This window comes from Lissotriton helveticus, chromosome 11 (assembly GCF_964261635.1).
Source record: "Lissotriton helveticus chromosome 11, aLisHel1.1, whole genome shotgun sequence".
In the NCBI taxonomy this organism is placed as follows: Eukaryota; Metazoa; Chordata; class Amphibia; order Caudata; family Salamandridae; genus Lissotriton; species Lissotriton helveticus.
Genome location: NC_136072.1, coordinates 629,192,024 through 629,212,961, shown reverse-complemented (window position 1 = coordinate 629,212,961; position 20,938 = coordinate 629,192,024). Strand labels below are relative to the sequence as shown.

Below are 20,938 nucleotides of genomic sequence, written 5' to 3'. Positions count from 1 at the left end.
AGCAACCAAATACAGTAATAATGGGGGAAGGTGAACATCGAATGGAGATGACAGTAGGAGCTCAGTTGGGGGATAGTAATTCACTTCAACCTGGCCTAGAAAAAATTCTGGAAGACAATACTGGGGGAAGTAGTTGCAGTAAAAAAGAGGCACTGAGTGAGGCATTTTTTTCAGTATCTGAAGGCGGTGAATGGTCGGAGGATGGAGAAGACAGCTTGGGACAGGAAACCAGTGACATAGAGACTGGTAGCGATTCAGGACCCGAGGAAAGTAGCCCCCCCAATACAGCAGTAAAAATGGTGGGGAGAGCGAAAGCTTCTAATCAAAGTAAAGATGTATCACAACTGAATGCCTCATCAGATAGCCCAGACGGAGACTCTGCACAAATGTCACTCTTGGAGGTCATTCACCAGGAGATACTGGCTCACAGAGAAGAATCACGGCAAGAAAGTCGGAGATCACAGGCGGCAGTTAGAAAAATGCAAGGGGTGGTGAGGAAACTTACTAAGGCCTGTGTGAACCTGGGGGAACGAGTGACCAATTTGGAAGAGAGAGTGGTATCTACAGAAGCTGATGCCGCAGCAGCAGTTGATAAAGTTGACACTCAGGCAAAAAATCTTACGGACATCCAATGGAAATTGGAATCGTTAGAGAACAGATCGAGGCAAAATAATCTGCGCGTCCTGGGAATTCCGGAGGGGGCTGAGGGGACAGACATGAAAGGTTTCATTGTTAAACTGTTCTCGTCCGCCTTCATAGAACTGAAAGACTGGGACTTTGATAGGGAAATTCAGAGAGCGCATCGCACCCCATCCAATATCTACAAAAAGGCTAAAGAGGGGGATAAACCTAGGGCAATATTAATTTTTTTGGGTAATTTCAACCTAAGACAAGCAATCTCTGAGAGGGCAAGGCCTGAAAAAAAAAAACAGTAGATGAGTATACCTTTTTTGTCCGTCCGGACTTTTGTCACATTACAGTTGAGAGGCGTTGGAGGTTGCGACAAATGATAAAACCTTTTCAGGACAAGGGTATGCAGGCATATCTGATTAACCCTGCCCAGCTGAAAGTAATCCAGGGCGGGAAAGTATTTTATTTCTCCTCAGAGATTAAAGCCAAAGAGTTCCTGCAGTCATAGATGGAGTACAGGGAATGCTAAATTGTACTAGGAAATTTGCCTTATAAACTACTGAAATATTTTTAGGGGGAGTGTTCAACGTTTGGGTGAGATGTTTTCATTGAGGGGTGAAAGGGGGAAAAAAAAAAAAATGGGGAAATTAAAAAAAAAAGGGGAAGGGAAAAACATAAGAAGGTGAGGGGTCTAGATAAAGCATAAAAGGTTGAAGCGTGATCTCTTCTCCTCACACTAAGCTGCAACCATCACGTGCACAGACCCAAGGTCTGAGCGCCTCTATTCAAGCGGGGGGGGTGAGGGGAGGCCCTAAATTGGAGCCTCGGAGGGGGAGGGTGAGAGTGCAGAGGGAGGAGCGGGTGGGGGTGGGGGGGGAAGGGGGGGTGAAAACAATGAAAAAAAAATTTTTGGAGATGGAAAGGAATAATTTTCAGGTTGATATCAGGTATCTGGATATGAATTTTTGGGAGAAAAGTAAACTTGCAAAATATGCCAGACATTAGAATATGTAGTATAAATGCTGGGGGGCTAAATGACTGGAAGAAACGGCAGAGAATGAGTCATCTGGTGAGATCGAATAATATTGACATAGTTTGTGTTCAGGAAACCCATATTCCCTGGAATAATAGGAAGGTATTAGAACTGTATGGGTTTACCTTGATCGGATGTTCCACCCAGACAACAATGACAAGAGGAGTGGCTATATTAGCTAAGAATCATCTAGGCAGTGCTAAACGCATAAAAATGGATGGTTCGGGTAGATGGATTTTAGCGGAAATGAGTATGGGGTTTACATTATGTGTAATATATGGTCCAAATGAGGATGATCCTACTATGTTCGACAAATTAGAGGAGGAATTGGCTAACTGGACAACCCCAATGATAGTATGCGGGGACATGAATATTTCTGTGGATTGGCAACTGGGGACTACCTTTATAGGTCGCAAACGTAAAGTTAATACAGCAATCAGCTCTATGTTACAATCCCATGGCCTGCTGGATGTATGGGGAGAAAAGATGCCAGGTGATCGTGGTTACACGTACTTCTCTCATCCAGCACAAAAGTATTCTAAGCTGGATTATTTTTTTATTACACAAGAGGAGATAGGCAAGGTAAATATTCAGAAAATGCCGAGAGTAATTTCCGATCACAACCCTTTGATACTTGATTATAAAGTTCCCAGTGTAGGTAGGAAAACATCCAGATGGACTTTTGAGAGAAAGTTATTAAATGATGAAAGGTTCTTAAAACATATGAAAAGATGGACAAAAGAATTCTTTGATTGTAACAGGTATAGTGCCTCCAGGAATGGGGTTTGGGAGTCGTTCAAAGCCGCATTAAGGGGGGAGACGATTAGCTGTTCATCGAGAATCAGGAAAGAGGACAAAATCAAGATAGATAAACTCACAGCAGATCTGGCAGAAAAAGAGAGATACCACATTGATGAAATAATAACTGGTAAGGATAGTAGTGAGACCATAAGAAATATGGCCAGGATTAAGGGGGACCTTTTAAAACTAATTACCCAAAAGGAGATTTGTGAATATCAGACTCAAAGAGCTAGGCGTTATGAGACAGGGGAACAAGCTGGGAGAGTATTAGCATTGCGCATAAGACAGGATCTGAACAGAAAAAAAATTAGTAAGATGAAATTTAATGGGAGAGAGTATAATGACCCAAAATCTATAGTACAGGTGTTTCAAGAGTTTTATCAAAAGCTTTACGACCATGAGCCAGGGAGGGTGTCCCATAGACAAGATCAATTTCCCATAACACCTAGGGTTGGGGAGGATGATAGAGATCGATTAGAAGCGAGCATAACAAGCGAGGAGATAATGAATGCTTTAAGTGAACTGGCATTGGGCAAAGCAGCTGGCCCAGATGGGATTCCAATCGAGGTTTACAGGGCTCTGAGCGAAGAAATTCTCCCAGTTTTTGTGGATCTTTTTAATGGAGTTATATGTTCAGGTGTTATCCCTGATACGTGGAAGCAGACTAACATTGTGGTATTTCACAAAAAGGGGAAGCCAGAGGATAATCCGGGGTCATATAGGCCAATTTCATTGATAAATACAGATGCGAAATTATATTCAAAAGTTTGGGCTAAGAGACTAGGAGGGATTATAGGCCAGCTAGTGTCACCCTGGCAGCATGGGTTCGTCCCAGGGCGAGGTACCACTGAACATACGGCTAGGGCTATTACATTATTCGATACTGTTACGGCTTCCGGGAGTGACATGGCTATGATTTTATTGGATGCCGAGAAGGCGTTCGATCGGGTGCTATGGAATTTTATGTGGGAGGTGTTGGAGAAAAGGGGTTTCGGAGAAAATTGCAGGAAAGGCATCAGGGCTATGTATGTGAATCCGGTGGCTAGAATTACCACCATGGGGCTCCAATCAGAGGAGATATCGATTAAAAGGGGCACACGTCAGGGTTGCCCGTGTTCACCCATTTTGTTTGCCCTATATATAGACCCTCTGATCAGGAAAATTGTGGCGACGGAGAGAATTTCCCCTGTGATATCTCACGGTCATACTACTAAGATTTTAGCATATGCAGATGATCTAGCAATAGTTACAAATAAACCGGATACTGCAATACTAGAATTAGACAACTTGGCTCAGCACTTTGGTATATATTCAGGATACAAACTTAATACTGATAAAACAATAATAATTTGCACAAAGAATATTCCGAAAAAAGATCAAAGATATGTTGATGCGGCGATTTATTTAGGAATTAAAATCCATGCTGATGTGGGTAAAATAACTCAGGAAAATTATTTGCCAGTATTAATGGAGATTGAGAAAGAACTAAAGAGGATTGACGTCTTACATCTCTCCCTGATTGGACGAGTTAATGTGCTCAAGATGACAATGTTTCCAAAATTGTTGTATTTATTCCGGGCTATCCCGCTGCTAATTGATGAATCCTTGATGAAAAAAATGGACTCAGTTTTTTTTAAATTTATTTGGCAATACGGGAAAGTTAGAAGGTCATTGGCTAAATTATCATTACCAATAGAGAGAGGAGGGCTAGCAGCTCCTAATCTAAGGTTATATCATTGGGTATGTCTACTGTTACATATGAAACACCTACTTTGTTTTAATATATTTGATGATTCCCCTAGGGTTCCTACAATATACGAATTGGCAGTTGGTGAAAAAGCCAATGGAATTTTAACCCGGGAAGTGAGTGCTCAATTTTTTAAGAGGAGCAAAAGTAAGGTTATGCTAGGTGTATGGGGGGTTTGGAAGTTAATCTTGAAATTTCTTAAAATCCCTAAAATCAATGGAATTATAGACCTGTGGGAGTCAACCCCATTCATACATTTGGGACAGAATAGAAATAGTGCTCTCTGGAAAAGGTTGGGTATTCAGTATTTGGGGGATGTGATGAATAAGGAAGAGATGTTGGGATTTGAGACCCTACAACAAAGATATGGTATCTCAGTGAATCACTGGATGTTGTACAACCAGTTAGAACAATCGGTGAAATCCATAAGACCCAAGATCTCTATTCAGGAGGTTAATCCGATTGTTCAATATGTAAGGAATGGGGGTAGGAAGATTAAAATAGGTTATGGATTTCTGTTACAGGCCATGGAAGATGATGTTGTACAGGTGGAAAAGGCCTGGGCTATCAAAACCGGGGACCCAAATGTGGATGTGGATTATGCATTGGCATTGAATAAGAAAATTTTAAGAGCAACTAACCTAAAAGCTCAACATTATAAGATGATTTTTAATTTATACTACACACCTGCGAAACTGTATCAATGGGGAAAAAGGGATACGGACAGATGTCCAAGATGTGATCAAGGCCCAGCAGATTTAATTCACATGTTTTACTCTTGTCCAAATTTAAAACCGATCTTAACTGAAATGGAGAAGTTTTTATCGGGGCTGCTAGAGGGCCAAATTCTTCTATCCCCAACGACTGTTTTAATTGGCAGGGATGAAAATCTTAATATTACTCAGGATGCGGAAGCCTTTGTATTCTTGTGTGTTGCAGTATTAAGAATTTTAATAGCGGCAGCCTGGAAAGATCCAATAGCACCTTCATTCCAGATATGGCTAACTAGATTGCTTGGGATTCATAATATCGAGGATTGTCTGTATAACTATAAGGGACCAAAGAAGAAAGATCTTGGGGAAAAAATTTGGGCACCCCTTAGTAAATGGAGGGAATCAAGAGGATGAAATGGAGTATATGTAAATTTAATAATAAGAAGCTAGTGTGTAGCTTGATATTGACCTTTTTAATTCTCCATGTATATTGACAATTTTTTTTTAAACCTCCATGCATATTTCTTTGTTTGTACCCAGCTGATAATCTATACCTGTGTATGTATGCTTTCTGTTTTTTCTTTTTGTATTCTAATCCATCTCACTAATAAAAATATTTTAAAAAAAAAAGAAACTAACGCAGCATGTTGCTGCAAGCCATTTTGCTGTGTCGCGCTGTGTGTAGTTTCGAAGCACAGGGATGCTACATATTTACAACAATATGTTGTATCTCAGTGCTTCTCGCTGCGCTGGAGCACAAACTGCTGCCATGCTCCGGTGCAGGCACCCTTGCATCATGGAGCAAGGATGCCTGCGTCGTGGTGAGATTGTTTTTAGGCAGGAAGGGGCACCTTCCTGCACAAAGACAATCAATTGAGGTGATTTTGTCTTCCAATGTGGGCTGTAGAATGCTGCATGCATTGAAAGAAGAAAAAAATGGAGGAGGAATGAAAACATTTCTCCTTGTTACACCTCGCTACGCAACCCCTAGAGTGGCATAGCATTCTGACGCATTTCTAGATTTACGATTGCTCGTAAATCTGGAAATGTGTCAGTGGACATGTGTGCCGTGTGGGAATACCCAGAGCAACACCCATGTCATGGCCCTAAAACGCAAAGTGTTGCGTGAAAAGGGCAATATTTACAAGCACAGGTAAAGACACGCAGGGTGGCTTAACGTGAACTTGTAAATATCATTCAGCAGGTTGCGCCGCTGGTGTGTCATGCAACGTGACGCACCAGCGGCGCAAGGGGCTTGTAAATCTGACCCTAAATGAACACAGCTTTAAATATTTTCTATACAACTCACACGATCCAAAATATGCACATAAATTGTGTACATTATACATCAAAATCTACTCACAGTGTACAGACAGTTAGATATATCGTTATTTCTCCAGTATTGGGGTGTCTTTCTTAGATTCACATGCCTAAATCATTCCCCGTTATCAAAACATAATTTGAATATAGATTTACGGTCTACCTCTAAAACCCCTCAAAAAATAGGAAAGTTCACACCCCATCATTCATTAACTCTCTTGCACATTCATGCTACCACATGCCCTATATGAAGCAACTCAACATTTAAAGTGTCTATAAACGCTTCCAAAATCTTAAAAGCACCCACAAAGCAGAACTTGCATGTGAGTACTCCTTATTTTAAAGTTTTTTTAAAAATATATTTTTATTGTCAGATATTTTAGAAATACACAAACCAACAGCAGCATTACGGTCCCACACTTCATATTTCACTGTCGGGATACAATTGTCAATTGAATACAGTATTATATCAAAACATTTAACACACCTCAGTGGACCCTTAAGTTCAATCTAATGTAAAGAATTGAGCTCACCAAATCCTGCAGGTCATCCTTATGTCTATTACTTCAGGCTGGAAGCCTGGCTCCGCACCACTCCAGGGTCTCCCCCTAGGGACCCCAACCCATTAAAGGCCCTCCACCTTCCTCATATCTTGTAGAACTTACAGAGATAACCCCAGCTACTGTATGTTACTTTTTCTGCCACCATGTGAAGGTCCATCCCTCGTTTCCATTCTTGCATAGAGGGTACTTCTGATTTTGATAAAGTCAGTATGGAGGGAGGTGACACTGGAATACATCAAACGTTTCCCAAATAATTGCAATTAGTTCTATGCGGATATTAAATAATGTTAAACGTCAAACTTATCTCAGTGTTGTCTGGGAAATGTATTGCAACGATACGCTAGTTATACAGTCCGTTGCTAATGTTTATATAGAAACTTGTAAATGTGCACACATGGAAGGAATCCACAACCATTGTAATATGGGCGGGATTCCTTTAAGTAAAGAATCGAACAGTTAGAAAAGTCACTCGCACCAGAAGTGTATTGTATACGCTGTGAAAACATGAAGGGATACGCGATTTTAAACACTTACGAGATGGACTAAACATGGTAAGCGTAAAATAGCATTTAGCGATGTGTAGCACATAGCGGGCAAAAGTTCAGAGTATCGGAGATGAAATTCAAGCGGGAGAGTGATTTAAAAATGGGAGTATTAAGTGTTGAATTAGTGTAAAGTTTCATTTACGGTTATAATATGAAAGATTTAAGTGATGAAGTACTGAATTGATTGGCTGAAAATTGGCTTTTATATTTATATTTATAGATGCCCCTGAAGAAGGAAATGTACTTTCCGAAATGCATTGGGCCATTTTAATAAACAGTATGGGATGTGGAACCCACGTTGGACTCCCGAGCCTTTTTGAAATAGTTTCGTTCACAATTGAGTAAAATGAATCGATTAACACATGAGATGAAATGAACTTAAATGATTGTAAAATGATGAAGTAACAAGAGAAAAGCGGCGAAAATATTGATTCACTGGATTCAATGTAATACAGGGCAGTGCAACCTGACGAAATCGGAATTGGAGATTTCTTGTGTAATGTTTGTTATACAGCGCACTGAGACGAAGCGCGAAGCAGGTGTATGCACGCCGCGACCACTAACGAAATGAAAAAGATTTAATGAAATGCAGATGACCAGGTGTGCATCTCTTTCCTTGAACTGAATCGTACAATTTTTATTCGTCTCACATTGAGATTGCACCCAAAACGACACAGGAGAACATAACACATATGATGAATACGGTATGAAAGATTGACCAAAGCGACACCACAAAGAACGACAAGTACGGGAGTTGGACTCCCTCCCATGCTAATACCACTAAGAACTTAATTCACACAAATTCATGTTTGGAACATTGAACTGTTATTTTGACACTGGAATACATCAAACTTTTCCCAAATAATTGCAATTAGTTCTATGCGGACATTAAATAATGTTAAACGTCAAACTTATCTCAGTGTTGTCTGGAAAAAAAAAAAAAAAAAAAAAAAAAAAAAAAATGATTTGAGCATCTGAATTTCTTAAAAATTCACAAATTCTATTCTGTTTTATTTTTTCCCCTATACCATTAATGTTCCATGACAGGACCTTAGGCTTATATGAATTAATCATAAGTCTAATGGATGCTTGTACCCACCCATCCCTTTATGCATCGAACACTTACTTATATATGAGGATTTTTTTTTCCCTTTTTCCTGACTCCCCCCCTCCCATTGGACCCCTCCCCCCTGAGGAACCCCCCCTACATACCTAGCGATGACTTCGCCTTTTGGAGCAACCAAGTAGTGCCCATGACCAATTTACTGTATTTTAGCGAGACAAAGTAAGTCACAAATAAATCATCATGTCCCCCCGTTTTATCATACAGTCTGCGTATACAACAATTTATTTTCTCAAATTCCCCACCACCATCCCTCTTTTTTTTTTTTTGTTTCATTTTAGTCATCTTATCTGCCCAGTTCTACAGCTCCTGCTCACTCTTTATTCGATCTAAGAGATTGTCAACCTCCTCTGGCTGTGTAAAACTGTATGTCTTATTTTTCCACATAATCCTGAGCATAGCCGGGAATCTCATCTGGACATGTGCTCCCAGTGACCTTAGATCCGGCATTCTGGTGCCCAATTCCCATTGTCTTTGTGCGGTTCTTGCGCCAATGTCGGACCTGATGAGATAAGAACTGGACTTATAACGTAAGTCTGTTTTCGCAAGGGATCTCCCTAGAATAAGCTCCTTGACATTGTATGTCTGAAAATTTACCAGAATTTTCCTAGGTGTTTTCCTATCCGTGCGCCTCTTATAAGGGTCTCTGTGTACCCTTTGGATCTCTGCCTCTAAATCTATATCCGGGCGGTCTTTTAAAAAGCAGTCTCTGAGGAGTTTACAAACAAATCCTTTTAAGTCCTCCAACTCTTCCCCTTCCGGTATTTTCAGGATCCTTAAGTTATTCCTCCTGGCTTGGGTCTCCAGCCGTTCAAGGTCCATAGCCAATGATTTATTCTGGGCTTTAAGATGTTCTATGTCCTTTTGATTCTCGTGTACAGTTTTATTCAGAGCAGCAGCCCCTATTTCAAGATTCCCTGTACGCAGAGTGACCTCTTCCAATTTAGATTCTAGCACATCAAATCTGTCCTTTATTGTTTTTTGATTAGCTTCCGATATCTCAAATTTCGACATCATGTCACTTCTCAAGGATCTAAAAAGATCCCCTAACCGGTCACTCTCGCGCTCACTTGAGTCCACAGAACTCCTCCTTATTTCTAAATTTATTCGAGCAGAATCTGAAAGATTTTCATTACTTGCATCTACACTCCTGGTCTCCTCGCCTGGGTCCTTAAGACTGCTTAGAACAGATTTAGCCATTGCAGCCTGACTCTTGGGTCTGGTGTCAGGGTTTTCCCCCACTTTATCTGCAGGAGTTGCCTTGTTTAAATTAGCAGAAGCACCTATTCCCTCCTCGGCGTTTTCCACGTTTTCCACGTTTTCCATGTCTCCCAAGTTTTCTAGAGCTTCGTAACGGTTTTTTGAGGATATAATGCCAATGTCCCCCTCCAACGGCACTGACGAGCACTTAGCCTGATCTAGGACCTTAAAAAAAGATTTTAAGGATGGAGGGCTTTTCACTGTTTGGCCCCCATGAGATTTTCCTTTAGATTTTTTAACTAATGTAGTCCTCTTCTTTTTGCTTTTGCAGGGAGTTAATGGCATAGGTCGCTCCCTTTCTTCAAATTCTAATGCCCCTTTCTCTTTTAATTCCACCCTTGATCTCAGCTGGTACCTATTTCTTCTAATTGGGAGAGTGTCTCCCTGCGTTACATGTGTTGAGCTAATATTAATTGGCTTAGTGTTCTTAGCTATAGCAGCTTGCGTCACTTTTTTTCCTCCTGGCTCAGAGTATTTCAATAGTGCCGACTCTTGTGCTGGAACTTCAATATTCTTATATACTGTGGGACCAGGCAGCGTTTGATCCATGCAACCCCACCTCTCAGTACCGGATCTGTGGGTCACTTCCACCTTACTCCCCCTCTCCTCACACCTAATCAGTAAAGAGTAGAGCCTCTTTCTCACAGGGTCCGGTTTAGTTAACTGTTGCTCAAGTGTATGTGACACCAATCTTCCAAATTTAAGTTTGAAAAGGGCGGAGCGAAATCTGCTCCATAAGTCTCGTCGGCGTTCTTCCAGCATGGATATTAATGAGTACAGGTCCGTGAGGGCCCTAGTGCTATTTCAATAAACCGGCCAGCCTTAGCCACCTGCTGCCTCAAAAAGGAAATAATGTAGGGCAATTTGTGGCTTCCAACTCAAAATGGTATATTATGCAGCTTTTGGGACTTACTTTTACCCCCCCATGTATTCCACCTCACCGCTGGTTATTGAGCGCTAACCTCCGCTTTTAATTTCACTGCTTGCCGATTTGGGAAACACAAGTGAAGCTGCCTGGCTGCCTGGCTGACCGGTCCCTCCGTATCCTCCGTAGCCTCTGCTAGGAACGGGCAGCGTTCTCCGACGGAGACATTCACTCGCGTTCTCTTGCGCCGAGGACAGCTGACACAGGTCCTAGCGCCGCCTGCTGCCGTGCCTCGTAGTCTTCAATGATCCTCGAGGTAAAGGGACAGAGGAGCCAGATTTAGGTAAAAACATTCGGTAGTCGTGGGGTAAGAAGTGCCTCTACCGCTCACCTGGACGAGGGGAGGCTTAAGCTCTCTCGCAGCTCGCTAACGCGCTGCATTCGTTTCGGTCATCCGGGGACGCCTTGGTGCTGCCGCGACCGGCTCTCAGCCCGCCGCCATGTTCCTCGTGGGCGTGTCCTGTTCCTCGTGGGCGTGTCACGTTTTTAATATAAGGCGGAGAACCAAGATATACCGCCTCGCGATTTGAGTAAGTGAATGAGGGTTTTTATTTATGACACAGTAAATTATTGCAAACCCAGGTTACTCAGGTCAAGTGACCATTCCTGACTGATTATGAATATTCTCTACATATACACCACTCTTTTGGCCAACATGCTCCTTCTAATATTTCTAATAGGACTTGTTTGTTTTTGCTAGTTGTGATGTTGGGTGGTGAGGTCATTCCACAAGCTTCGATTGGTTAGGTGGGTTTTTGCACTGAGTAGGTGTATCTTTTCTACTCATTGTTTTTTCTATGACCGTGTAGGCCATTCAGTATCTACATGGCTGAACCTTGACGATATTGCTATTCATTGACACACGTACATAGCTACCAATGCTAGGCCACAAGTGGGGCTCTTGCAACCTCTGTTTCGTTTTCTCTTATACATCAGAGATACAATTTCTTGATGTGGAATGCTCGCAAATAGATTACAGTCCTATGTCAGTGACTTGGTTTACCGTGATCAATGTGGGTTTATACCTGACTGTAGTACCCACCTAAACTTGTGGAGGCTCTTCATGGTGCTTGATGGAGCATCCCACTTGCACCCTTGAGCTGTGGTAGCCTCTCTTGATATAGAGAAGGCATTTGACAAGCTAGGATGGTCATACCTTTTTGCTGTACTACCTAAAGTGGGGTTATGTTCCAACATTAAGAGGCTACAATTGCCCAATCATTCAAGTGCACACAGGGCAGTTTATCTCACAGGCATGGGAGTTCAAACGGCGTACGAGTTAGGGGTGCCCATTTTCTCAGCTTTTATTTGTTATGGCGATGGAGCCTCTTGCATGCCTGCTTTGGAAACCCACGCAGGAGTTGGGGTGTAGGGCTGAAGACGGGGTTAAGCATGGTCTACTTGTATGGAATGATGCTCTGTTTATCTGAGGGAACCACAACACAGTTTCAGGGGCTAATGGGAATCCTAGATGAAATCGGTATACATTCCAGGTTGAGGATCCACTGGGGGAAATCCTGTTCATTTCATAGTTTCTCTGTTTACTCTGAATCAGTCTGTGCTTCCATGGTTTCCCCTCTTAATTGGGAAGCCAGTTCCTCCGATATGGAGTTTTGCTATTGTGTGCCAGAAGTGTTCTGCTGACTATGGAAATAAAGAAAAAAATATATAAAAATATTTACCCCTCCTCCCCCCCCCCAAAAAAAAATGCGGGGAAGCCAGTAGTTTAAAGAATCAGGTGGGCAAAAATATCATATTGAAGAATGCTGGATAGCATTTGGGACATTTGTTGCAGGGATAAGGTCCTCCATCCCAGTTTGGTCCAGACTACCTCTCTCTCTAATGGTAATAACAAAATGTAATATACTACCACAACTATAATACCAATTTGTTGCCATCCCAGTGATATTCATTAAATCATTTTTCATGGATTAAGCAGTTTAGTGGGGGTCCTGATCTGTGCATGCCCACAGAGGTGACTTCCCTAGATTATTTAACTAGATCACTTACAGAGAGAGATATGGGTTTTTCACATCTGGGAATATATTTCTGCGCAGCACAACTGATATGGCTGATACAATAGATGGCAGATGTGAGAAGCCTGGAGTCTTTAGAAAACTGCCAGAGTGATTGTTGTGGGGGTATTGTGTTACTGCATCTTGGTGTGGGTTGGAGGAGTGATATCCACACCTCCAATTTGTGTTGTAAATATACACCACCAGTGTGGGAGGGGTTCCTCCCTGTGCCCCGGAGATACCTCTTTGGTGACTACCTGATTTCCTATATCTAGAGCAAATATTTGACAGAAGTACCTGGGTGGAGGCTGGGATCACAACGGTGGATAAGTTCTATGAAAAGGGGGATGCTTTGAATCCCTCAGAGAGATCACACTCATTGCAGTACATCAAATTATGGCCCATACAGCCATACGATGAATGATCAAACGAACATGGCGAGTTGAAGAGGTAGAACCAGACAGATCGAGCGTCCTAACAAGTATTTGTACTGGGGGCCTGCAGACACATGGTGATCTTATTGCATATAGCCCTGGTTTTCCATTTATCAAGCAATGCCTTGAAGCCTCGATGGGAGTAGTGCCTGGGAGGGAACATACAAATGAGAAATGGTCCAACGCAGTGGGGTATTCTCAGATGGTAACAAGAAATCCACGGTATACATATAAGCAACTAAATTACCTACACCAATCGTACTTATTACCCGTAAAGCTAGCAAAAATGTTTCTGGGATCACCTGATCCATGTCAGCGAAGGCTGTGTTACAATCATATAGAGTGGAAACATTAAGAGAGATGGGTTAACTGGGGGGTGTAAGGTGGTACCGTTGGATCATATGACCTGTCTCATGGGCTTGTTAAAAAAAGACCAAAAATCGCAGACATATTTGTTGTGTCAAAGGGCCATTTTCCCATAGACACAGAATGGGCAAAACCCTTTGATGCATCTGGTCCTTAGTGCTAGTCCTGGTCAAAATGACTATTGTAATGGCTTGGAAGGCGCATAGTGTTTCAGCACTTACTGGCTGGATAAGGGAGTTTCATTAAATTCACTTATCTAGCTTACAGCTTTGAGTGCACTTCAAGGCCACTGAAGCCAAACTGGCCACCCTCCCACCATTGTGATCAATACATAACAACCTATTGTTCCATCTTGTATTTAATGTGGGACTGCTACCCCTGACAAGTATACTGTTCTAGTTATTGATCTATCTGCAGGTTATATCCCCTGATGCGGTTTTCTTTATTGACTATCTCTGCGCATAAAGCTGCATGCGTTTGTAGCTCCTACAGCTGCTTAAGTGCTTACTGAATTCTATACGTCAAACTTTCAGTACTGTATCCTCGAGGACAAAGAGGGGGTGAGGAGAGGGGAGTGGTGGGAATTTAAATGTAGTGGGCTGGCATTGTTTTTTATGTATGATGTACCACTGATAGGCCTGAGTGTAATATAACATGTTTCCTGCTAATCCCTTCCTTTCTTCACTGCTGGATATTAACAAGTATCCTGTTTATGATATAAAAAGATCTATTAAAATAATGTAGGTTGCTGAGCGCTCCTTTAATCCGTAGGAAAAGGACAGATACTATCTGCCTCCAGATTTCCTGGAAGCTCTAACAAGTTTAGGATGTTCCTGTGTTAATCTTTGCCATGTTTTTTTTAACCCTTTTGTGCATAATTGCTCGCTATTTGAAACTGGACGTTTCGAAAATAAAGGTCCATATAGGTTCATTTGGGTAGCTTTCTTTAGTCAGGTAGTCGCCCCTCCAAAGAAAGATACATAAAAGGACTCAATAGTCTCACTATGCACTGCTTGACTGTGTGAAGACAGTAAAAGCACGGCTCCATCTATTACTTGGAGCCTCCAAGAGTGTTGATGAATGAATCTCTGAAGCCGGCTTGTGTGTAATGTTTAATGCTCTACATTGCCTTAGGATTACTCAATTATTAAAGTTTCAACTGGGTTTTGATTATATTTTCTAATCTGTTGCTTGTTATCCTTATAATCCCTTACAGACATTATCCCTCTTAGTTATTTGCCTCCTTACATTTTGAGGATCGTCTTTCGCTGTTGTTTCATCATTATTTTCGTAGATGCCGGCTACAAGCATATGGCATACCACTCCTTCATTCTACAGGAAAAGGACGGGCACACTTTGTGCCTAGATTTCCTGGGTTATCAAAAATGTTTGGGATGTTTTCTTGTTCAATCTTTGATAGTCCATTAACTCTTTGTTGTATGATTGCTTTGTCTTTTCATTGACACATTTCCCAAAAAGTCATGTTAAGTTCATTTGATGTATCGTACTTTATCTAGGGCATCCCCCATCTCACCTCATCAATGTAATCTCTTTTCCCTATGAATAGCCTGACTGTGTCTAGATGGTAAGCCAGGCTGCTTTTATCACTTGAATCCCACCAATGTGTGTGTAGACCAGACATTAGAGACAGCTTGAGTGTAGCATTTAATGTTCTTCATTGGATTGGGACTTTTCATTTCTTAAAATTTTCAAAGGCGATTGCTAATATTTTTCATTTTTATATTATACTCCCAGTCATTCTCTCTGAGGCATTAATCTTTGTATCCCCGCTTACCTAACTCCATAGTACCACACTGACCTTTGGCATGTTCTTGTAAATGTCCCCTTTGGCAATATCCCTCTGAGCGGTTTGACTCCAAACCACACTTAGCTATCCTCTGCCACGCCAATCTCACTACTTTTGATCTACTACCTCGAACCACTCTGTGGCTCCCCATCAGTGTCTGGACACTAACTTGCTTCACAACGATTTTTTTGGGCAACCACCACTCGCGTTACAGCATGCTATTCATTTGGTGCCATGCTCTGCCGGTTCCTCCAGTTCTGAGCAGTGTCTCTTCTTTGGTGGCTTGACCCGCATTCAACAAGAATAGGAGACTGTTGAGAGGCTAAGTGTGGATCAAATAGTTAACCCTGTGATGTGTTTGGTGAGGTCAAATGGTGTATGGTATTATTTCTGCTACCTCAGGAAACTTGCTGAGAAATCCACGCAGCAGGAGGCCAAAAAAGGGCAGTAATAATTGACTATGGACCGGATTCAGAAACTGTATCCTGTAGTACATTTTGTAGTACTACAGTAGTACAACAAAACATATTGCAAGATGGTATTCGCAAACTACACTTCTGTACTAATTTACATTAGTGTAGTAAGTCCCTCCTCCATTATTTTCTATGGGGAAGTGTAGCGACAACCAGCGGTTGGCCATGTGTAGTTGTGGACTTACTACAAAAGTGCAAGTTACTACTAAAGTGCAGTTTGTGAATACCGAATAGTAGTAAATGTACTCAAAAGTGTAAACTTACTGTAAAGTGTGAATTAACTCTGTGAATTAGTCCCAATGTTTTTCTACTTTCACTTCCGCCCCAGTCATTGGTCTTTCGGCTGAAATGTATAGAACAATCCCCTTCTTTATATTCTGTTAACGTCCATCGTATTACCACTAGTAGCTACTGCAGCAAAGGACATTGCCTACCTCTTTAAAGTGTGATCCATTCCAAAGTTCCTCATCCAATTTATTCAGCAACAGGAGAAACACTTCTGGAACATCTTGTTGTTTAAAACCTATAATGAATGAACAAAGCCTTAGATTATTGACAGCATTAGGACCCCCTCTCAGTGCTGCAGCATAGTTAATAACATTTTGCACAGCATTTTCACGTTCTGTGACAATTTGTTGGCATGGATGCGTTGCACAGCATATGCATGATAGGATACAATCTGAGAAAAATCACTAAAACATCGAAAGTACTCAGCTCTATTGGGAAATGAAAAAAATCGTTAAATATACATTTTCCTTTACACCTAACAGATTTATTTAGAGAGTAAAATTCATGAAAAACCTTCATTTCTCCTTATGTCAAGAATATCTATGTCATGCATGATCTGACCAAGGGCATCGACTTACTACATTAAAGCCAAGGACTCTTTAAAAATTGCAGTTTTTCTTTACGGTTAAATAAGGGATCTTAACTCATGCCCGGTTACTCACCAGTAAGCTTCATTACTCTGTGTCCTGGTCTTCCTGTTCCATTTCTTAACAATGAGCAGCTTGTCGGCTATGGAGAAACCTTTTACCTAGTAGAGGTCAAACACTTCCCCCCAATATGGAACTACCCACCCCGCATGCATAAAGTGGAAAGTGCGTCACCATGACAATCCTGAGAAACCAAAGAAAAACTCAAAACAATCACCAGAAACAAAAAGCGGGAGGGAGGAAAAACCTCTAGAATGGAATGGGCAGACCAGGACTCGGAGTAATGAAGATTACTGGTGAGTAACCAGGTATTATCTACTTGTACGTCTTCCCGTTCCATTTCATAGCAATGAGCCCACACCGAAGTACATGGTGATTGAAACACAAAAACCAGAAGGATGCAACAAAGCAACAGGTCATTTTAATATAAAAAAAAGCAGCACAAAAATGCCAAATTATGTATAGCGGACAAAATATGAGTGCCAAAAGCAGCCAAAGACGCCAGCCCCAAAAGAAGACAGTACTATGGGGAGAGGCCCAAGTACCAGCATTACAAATATGACATAAAGAGGCACCCTTAAACATGACCCAGGAAGAAGAAATCCCCCAAGTGGTTCGGCCCAGGACAGAAGAAGGAAGTGAACAGTGAGCAGCCTCGTAGGACAAAAGAACAGCACTCTTCACCCACAGAGTCAGAGTGGACAAGAAAGGCCGGAGACCCTTCCCAGAGACACTATGTATGTATGTATGTAACAAATAAGGAATCCACCTTCCAAAATCATGGGTACGATCCAAATAGATGTGAAGAGTCCTTAGCACATCTAAAGAATGGAGAACCTCCTACTCAGCAGAAGAAGCGTGTGGGGAAAAAACAGGAAGGACAATATCCTCCTGAGAGTGTAAGGCAGATAAGGTAATTGGCAGCAGAAAATGACTAGGACGCTAAATCACCTTGTCAGAGCAAAACCACAAGAAAGAGGGAGAAGCCAGCAAAGACTCAAGCTCACCAACCCGTCGACCAGGGGAAATGGCCACCAAATAAAGAATCTTGGCTAAAAGAAACTTCAGGTCAACAGAAACCAAGGGCTCAAAAGGAGGACCAGTCAATGTCTGAAGGACCAAGGAAGATCCCAAGCAGGAACTGGAGAGCGGGAAACAGGACACTGAAGCAAAAAACATCACAAAAGGAAAACCACAAAGTGAGAGATAGAAGCCACAGCTGAACCCTGGAAGGCAAGGAAGGCAGCCCACTGGGCATGGAGAGTGGAAACAGCCATATCCATGACAAACCCATCTCTCAAAAAGTCCAACATCCTGACAGGATCACTGGAGGAATAGGACAGACCCGTCCCATGACACCAGGAGTCACAATTTTTCAAATTCCCATCATAAGATCTCAGAGTTGAAGGTCTGCGAGACAACTGGATGCTCTGAGCCATCACAAGAGAACAACCCTGACCCATCAAACTCAACCTCTCAAGTGCCAAACTCCCAGCCAGAGGTGAAGCAGAAAAGACGTGCTGAGAAGAGGAGCATGCAGCGGAGAGGGATACAGCGGAAACTGCCAATGGGGACAAACTATCAAATCCAGAAAAGGGGAAGCAAAGGCCTCCAGGAACACTCCAGAACAACCAGAAGATCTTCCGCCAGATTCACCCGGATCTTACAGAGGACCCTGGGAATCAAGGAAAGGAGGGGAAGCAAACAGGAGCCCCTGGGACCATGGGATGGAGAAAGCATCTATCACCCAGGCTCATTGTGAGTGAACAAGACTGCAAGAAAGCCGAAGAAGGGCTGTGTCCTCCGAGTCAAAGTGATCCAGCCAGGGAAGGCTGAACATGGAGAAACAGAGACCGGCGCATCCATCCTTGCCGTTTTACATAAGCTTGAATGACCTGGTTGTCAGTCTGAATGCAAACAGCTTGGTCCCGAAGGAGAGGAGCAAACCAAAGAAGGGCCAGCCAAACCGCCTTCAACCCCTGAAAGTTCGAGGACTGGAAAGCCTTGACATGGGACCACCTGCCCTGGGCCTTGGACACCCCCATAACTGTACCCCACCCAGTGGCACTGGCATTGGTCGACAACACCATCAAGGCAGAAGGAGGAAGAAGATCGAAACCCCTGGAGAGATTCTGAGGGGACTACCACCACTGAAGTAAAGACCACATCTCTAGAGACACCGGAATAGGGGCATGGAAGGCCCAAGATGCAGGATTGCAGTGGCTCAGAACGTGATGCAGGAGGGGATAAAAATGAAGATGGACCTATGGAAGGACTTGCAGGGTGGAGACCATCTCCCCTTGATTACACAACCAGAGCCAGGCAGACACCAGAGATTGAGACAGCACCCATGAAAGATGGTTGAACAATGTAAATTGTCTTTCCAGGGACAGGAACACCACCCCCAGATCCATCCTGAAGAGAGCCGGAGAAACTTCAGAGTCTGGGAGGGTTGAAGGGAGGACTTCCTGTAGTTGATGAGGAACCCAAAAGAATCCAGAAGATGACAATCTGAGCCCCATCCTTCATTGTCTCAGAGAAAGAAGGAGAAACAATCAACCAATAATCAAGGTAAGGAAAAACCTGAATGCCCTGTGAATGGAGAATATCCACCAGGGGGTCCAAGAGCCTCATGAAAACCCTTGGCGCTGATGAAAGGCCGAAAGGTAGCATCTGGACCTAGAAGTGCCGGGAGCCCACCACAAAGCACAGAAACTGCTGATCCACTGAATGGAAGGGAACATACAGGTAGGCATCCATCAGGTCAAGGGAGAAAAGGAAGCGCCCCTGGTGTACCAGCTGAAGGATAGACTGCAAAGTCCCATCTTGAAATGACGAAGAGGAATGTAGACATTCCGCCACACAGATCCAACACAGGATAACAAGATGTCATCGTCTGAACTGCTCAGGCATCAGAAAGACCCCGCCAGCGATGACAAAAGAAGCGAAGGGAAATCACAACTGTAAAAGGTGGATAGTCACTGCTGTGGAGAAGGTGTGGAGACAGAACCACCAGACTGTGACCGGGACTTGTCACCTCCAGGGGCCCCACGGCCACAAATCCTGCCATGAAAGGGCTGTTGAGCATCCCTGGCTAAAGGAAAGGTCACACCTCGACCCCAAAAGGAGGCTGAAAGGGAGCCACAAGTTTACGATTCTCTGCACACTGCCTGACCATGTCCTCCAGCTGGGGGACAAACACTTTGAAACCATCAAATGGCAATTTGAGCAGGACAGACTTTGGTGAGGCCTCCACCTTCCAAGTACGCATCCAAATATGAAGAGGAGAAGCAATGGAAGCCCCCGAAGCTGCACACAAATTATCGAAGGAAATGTCCGACAGGTACAGAACATGTAGTTCCATGAGAGCCAACAGAGAGGAAGCATCCACCACATCAATCAACTGAAGAGCCAGAGCTTGGAAATCTTTCAACAGGAACTGTACCATGTCAATGGAATAGGCCGTAGCCTGATTTGAATAGTTGGAAGGAGCGTAGGACCACTTCAGAGCTCCCTCCACCTTCTTATCGACTGGGTCGGAAGGAAGAGGGTTCATAGGACAGAACCATGCCCTGGGAGAAAAGGCCAGCCATCAAATTATCCCTGACATGGGCAAATAAGCAAGAGAGCTCAGCTCCCTGAGCAAAGCGACACCTCCTACCATCCTCCTCATCAGGATCAACAGAATCAGGCAAGGGAGCAGGTCGAGAAACTTTTGAAGGAGGACCGTCAGTCTCCCATGCCCTGATAGCGGCCTCTACAGCCTCATTAATCAAGAGGCATAGCGCGTCCACAGTGGGAACCGCAGTGCTAGCAGCAGCCTGCTCCATAGTCGCACAATAAATGAAGATGGGCGCTTCCTGCATCGGCCTTGTTTCTAAGAAATTAAGTGCAGAGTCCTTGACTTTTTGCCGGAGGAGCCACCAAGCGTCTGTTAAACAACAGGAAGCCCAGTTAGGCGGGCTACCACAATATGGGCGCGGGGCCGAAGTAGGCACAAGGACGCTCAGCGCCGCCACCAAAAATGTAAAACCAATTCCCACAGGAGCAGGGCGAACAGGTCCAAAAGAAAACAGCGTGACTGCTAAAGCAAGCCACAAACACGGAACAAACAATTAAGGAATACACTGACCTGACCTCTGCCAGGCATCTGAAACTGTGCATGCAGAAAAAAAGAACAGGATTGTCATGGTGAGCACTTCCCTCTATATGCCTGCCGAGTACATTGCGCCATATTGGGGGAAGTGT

At 43.1% G+C, this 20,938-nt stretch overlaps 1 protein-coding gene across 1 annotated transcript in view; it reads right to left on the bottom strand.

Moving 5' to 3' along the window:
• LOC144790862 (uncharacterized) overlaps positions 1-20,938 on the bottom strand; it is a 580,240-nt gene that overhangs the window by 425,072 nt on the left and 134,230 nt on the right. The window contains exon 4 of the mRNA XM_078665522.1: positions 16,190-16,278. Within this exon, the coding sequence (XP_078521648.1) occupies positions 16,190-16,278 (89 nt within the window). The remainder of the gene's footprint in view (positions 1-16,189; positions 16,279-20,938) is intronic.